This window comes from Crocodylus porosus, unplaced genomic scaffold (assembly GCF_001723895.1).
Source record: "Crocodylus porosus isolate Cpor-Errol unplaced genomic scaffold, CroPor_comp1, whole genome shotgun sequence".
NCBI lineage: Eukaryota > Metazoa > Chordata > Crocodylia > Crocodylidae > Crocodylus > Crocodylus porosus.
Genome location: NW_017728886.1, coordinates 39,923,182 through 39,927,364, shown reverse-complemented (window position 1 = coordinate 39,927,364; position 4,183 = coordinate 39,923,182). Strand labels below are relative to the sequence as shown.

General features: G+C 42.8%; 1 protein-coding gene across 1 annotated transcript in view; it reads right to left on the bottom strand.

The window, feature by feature from the left end:
• Nucleotides 1-4,183, bottom strand: part of CFAP69 (cilia and flagella associated protein 69) — a 50,886-nt gene that overhangs the window by 11,689 nt on the left and 35,014 nt on the right. The window contains exons 16-17 of the mRNA XM_019530494.1: nt 2,439-2,520; nt 930-1,122 (exon numbers count right to left, since the gene is read on the bottom strand). Coding sequence (XP_019386039.1) covers nt 930-1,122; nt 2,439-2,520 — 275 coding nt within the window. The remainder of the gene's footprint in view (nt 1-929; nt 1,123-2,438; nt 2,521-4,183) is intronic.

Below are 4,183 nucleotides of genomic sequence, written 5' to 3'. Positions count from 1 at the left end.
GCCGCACTTCAAGAGGGATGTGGATAACATGGAGAGGGTCCAGAGGAGGGCCACTCGCATGATCGGGGATAGTAGAACAGGCCCTATGGGGAGAGGCTATGGGACCTGAACCTGCTCAGCCTCCACAAGAGAAGGCTGAGGGGGGATCTAGTGGCCTGTTACAGGCTGGTCAGAGGGGACCAGCAGGCATTGGGGCAGTCCCTGTTCCCCTGAGCACTACTAGGAGAGACTAGAAATAACAGCACAAGCTGGCAGAGTGTAAATTCGGATTGGACATCAGGAGGCGCTACTTCGCTGTCGGGGCGGCTAGGGTCTGGAGCCGACTTCCAGGCGAGGTGGTGCTGGCTCCTATGCTGGGGGTCTTTAAGACAAGGCTAGACAATCACCTTGCTGGGGTCGTTTGACCCCAGTACTCTTTCCCGCCATGGCAGTGGGTTGGACTTGATGATCTGCTCAGGTCCCTTCCAACCCTACTAACTATGAAACTATGAATAAAACTTAAAAGCTGTGAAGCATGCAAAATGAATGAACAGTTAAAGATACTAGCAGTCCTACATCAGACAGAAAACGCCACCTAATGGCAAGATTGTGTAACAAAAGTCAAACATTCACATAGGCAGACAAGGTTCTTTGGGTAAATCTGATATCTTTTATTAGACCAACTCAGTTCATTCGGTCTAATAAAAGATCTCAGATTTACCCAAAGAACCTTGTCTGCCTGTGTCCTTAGTCCAGCATGGCTATACCCCAGAAACATTCACATAAGTATTTTGAGTTTGGTCAGATACACAATCCCATATGCCAAGGTTCAGAATATACTATAATTCATATGTATTGAAAAGATTCTGCTTTCAAGAAGAAAAACTTAATTTCCCACTTCATTCAATGGAACTGCATCACAATTGGTTAAAATTTCTGCCACCACTTACCAATAATTTTTCCGTTTGAGTCCTGTATGACTCCCAGTTCCTTCTCCTCTTGTCTCCACAACTGGATTAAAAGGCTAGCTGCTGTCTGATCTTTGTGGCCTCGCCAGGTGCTGATGTGAGAAGTGGTTTTATGATTGTCACAAAATTCAACCAATATTCCAAGGATTAAGTTGCACATGTTCTTTTGCTTTAACTTAGTCAAGGAAAAAGGAAAAGAGCTGTAAATTGTTTGGAATACAATGAAATTCTGCCTTCAGTGACAAAAAGACAGAAATCCTCCTAGATGCATGATTCCACAAAAACTGCCACAAAAAATTACTGGCTCAAAACTTTTACATCCATTCAAATGTGCCTGAGCGGTTTAGATGGCCTGTTTTAAAGTCTGGCCACATGTACACAGTGGTTCTCCTTCACAAAGGGCTTGTCTACATGACTGCAGCAGTGAGTCCTTGCACCAGAGGGCTTAAGAATGCCCTGCTCCTGTTCCATGTACCCAAGTCTGCTGACACTCTCCAAAGTGAAAATATGTCAGTAAGACCATTCTGGGTTCACTGTCTTCAGCACTTGGTCCCCAGAGGACCTAAGAATGGCTGTTAGGGATGAGCTTGGAGCAGTCTCACTGACTTAATTGTGATTTAAAGTGTACCTGTGGACTTGGGTTGCTACAATGTGTCTGACCTCCTGGTGCCAGGACCTACTACTGCAGTGGTGCAAATAAACCCAAAGACATCTAAGTACATTCTTAAATTTATCCCTACTGACTTCAGTGGGACTTAAAAACTTAAGTGCTTACCTGAAAAGGGATGTTTTACTGAATGAAGACTTATGATACTTTTCTATACACAAAAGCTTCATTAAAATGCAAATTTAAGTTGTACATAAAGTCAATTTGGCAACTAGAAAACTGCCAGACCTGTGTGATGAACCTTTATGCCTCCTGTCATCAACCACTATCAGTGCTGTGCTAGTATTAAACAGCCTTAAAACTGACAAGTTAATGTCAGTTTCAAGGCTTGTAAAGGCAGCCCTGAAAAAGACTGGGTTGGTCAGTCATATCAAGGCTGCTAGTAGAGACAAGACACTCTTGCATAACAAGGTAATGAGTCTTGCCAAGGTGTGAACAGCTGAGTACATGCTGTTCCCTCATGAATTAGCCAGCATATTTAGTACATATTAAGCAGTACCTTTAATATTGAAAAAAAAAATGTTTTTTGCAGAAGACCTTTTTTTTTTGCACAATTTAAATAGGTGCCACCCTCCTCACATGATTAATGGTTTTTACTGGATCTGGAATTATACTGAAAAATTAATTTTCAAAGATAAAGATCAGCGAGAAACTTGTCTGATAGTTTACATGCATGTGAACTGATGTCTGCCTGCTTTGCTCTGAATTAACTGCTCCGTGATTCACATAATATTGCATGCAGACATAATAACCCCAGAAGCAACAATAGCAAGCAAAAAAGTTGCTGTTTTTCAATATTGCTGTTATTCCCCAATAATACCTACTGCCAATAAATCCAGAAGGAGAAAAATGCCCTCTCTCTCGAGAAAATAGTCCTCCGCAATGTAACATCCCATGACACAGCACCTTAAATGGAAATAATTTAAATATGCAAAATACCTTTCATATTAGGAGAGGTTCTACCAAACAGAGATCATTTACTTTTATGAGCTACATAAATAATATCATATGTCATACTAAATACCAGGGGAACACATTTCCATTTCTCCTAAGCTCACAGCAGGGACTTCTTGACTCCCTGGGTGTGACTATGTGAGACGTGACTGCACAGTGATTATTGCGTGGTAGTGCAGTACTACTGGCGAATGCCTTTTAAGTGATGCTACTGCACAGTAGTGCTGGTGAATGCCTTTCGAGTAACGCTACTATGCAGCTTTCCCCAGTATTCACACTCTACTGAAACTGGCACAGCTAAGATGGGCCAGCCACCTTTCAAGAATGCCTGACACTTGCTCGCTGAAGAAAATCTTCTATGGCGAACTGTCAAATGGAGTACACTCTTGTGGTGCACCTAAGAAGCAGTACAAGGACACCCTAAAGGTGCCCCTAAAGAGTTTTGGCATTGACCTGGAGTCATGGGAGCAAATTGCTTGTGACCGTCCATCCTGGAGTTCATCAATCCAGACTGGAGCACTAGCCTTCGAACAGCAATGCATGGCAGAAACAATGAAGAAACGTGTGGCCAGGAAAATGAAAACCTCTTGTACCTAGTCCTCATAGCTTTCCTGCCCCTGCTGCAGCAGATTGTTCAAGGCAAAGATTGGGCTTGTGAGTCACCTACATACCCACATGACCTAGCCTCCACCCCCCTCCTTTATCTTTCCTCTCTCTCTTTTCTCCTTTCTTTTTCTTTTTCTCCCTCTTGTTTTTTTCCCCATTTCTCTCTCTCTTCTTCCCTCCCCACCCCGCTGGATGTGATCATCTTCACTGGCGAAGGACAATAACACACTGTACAGTAGCCTACTAATACTGCACAGTAGCATACTAGCATTGCTGGTGTTGTGAAGCATTACTGGGCAGCATTATTTGGCTACTGTGTAATCAGCATCTCATGTAGACACACCCCCTGAGTCCAATTCTCTGCAGCTGCCAGAATCCATGTGATTTAACCTCATTAATATATGTCTTGATTTTGATCTTAAAACTACCTGAGCTTTGTTTCTTAACATATTAGGAGAGTGTTTAAAGTCTTACCCTTTTGACTGTTAGAAAGCTCCTTCTATCCTAGAGTATATTCCCATCTAATTTATACCAGTTTATTCTTCAGTCAAAATTAAGTAGTTTCTCACCATCCTTGGCATTCACCCCCCTGATCTGTAGAGTGCAATTATATCCCCTCCTTCCATCTTTATTTTGCTAAGCTAAATAAGCAAACCTCTTTTAGGTCACTGCAACTGCAGTGTACTGTAGATATACCTGAGCTAGTTTTAAAGCTAGTTATATCTTAAGTACCTGTAGCAACCTGGCTGTATGACCACAGAGCCTAGCATGGCAAATTGCCCAAGTATTTTCCCTGCTTCTTAGGCAGGTTTAGCAGTCCCTGTTAAAATCCAAGCTACTGTCTCTAGACTGGTACTGGCACCCAAGTAAGTAAGTTTACAGTATTCTGTACTACTACATTTCATAGATTTCATAGACATTAGGGTTGGAAGGGACCTCGGGAGATCGAGTCCAGCCCCCTGCCCAAAGGGCAGGAAGTCAGCTGGGGTCATAGGATCCCAGCAAGATA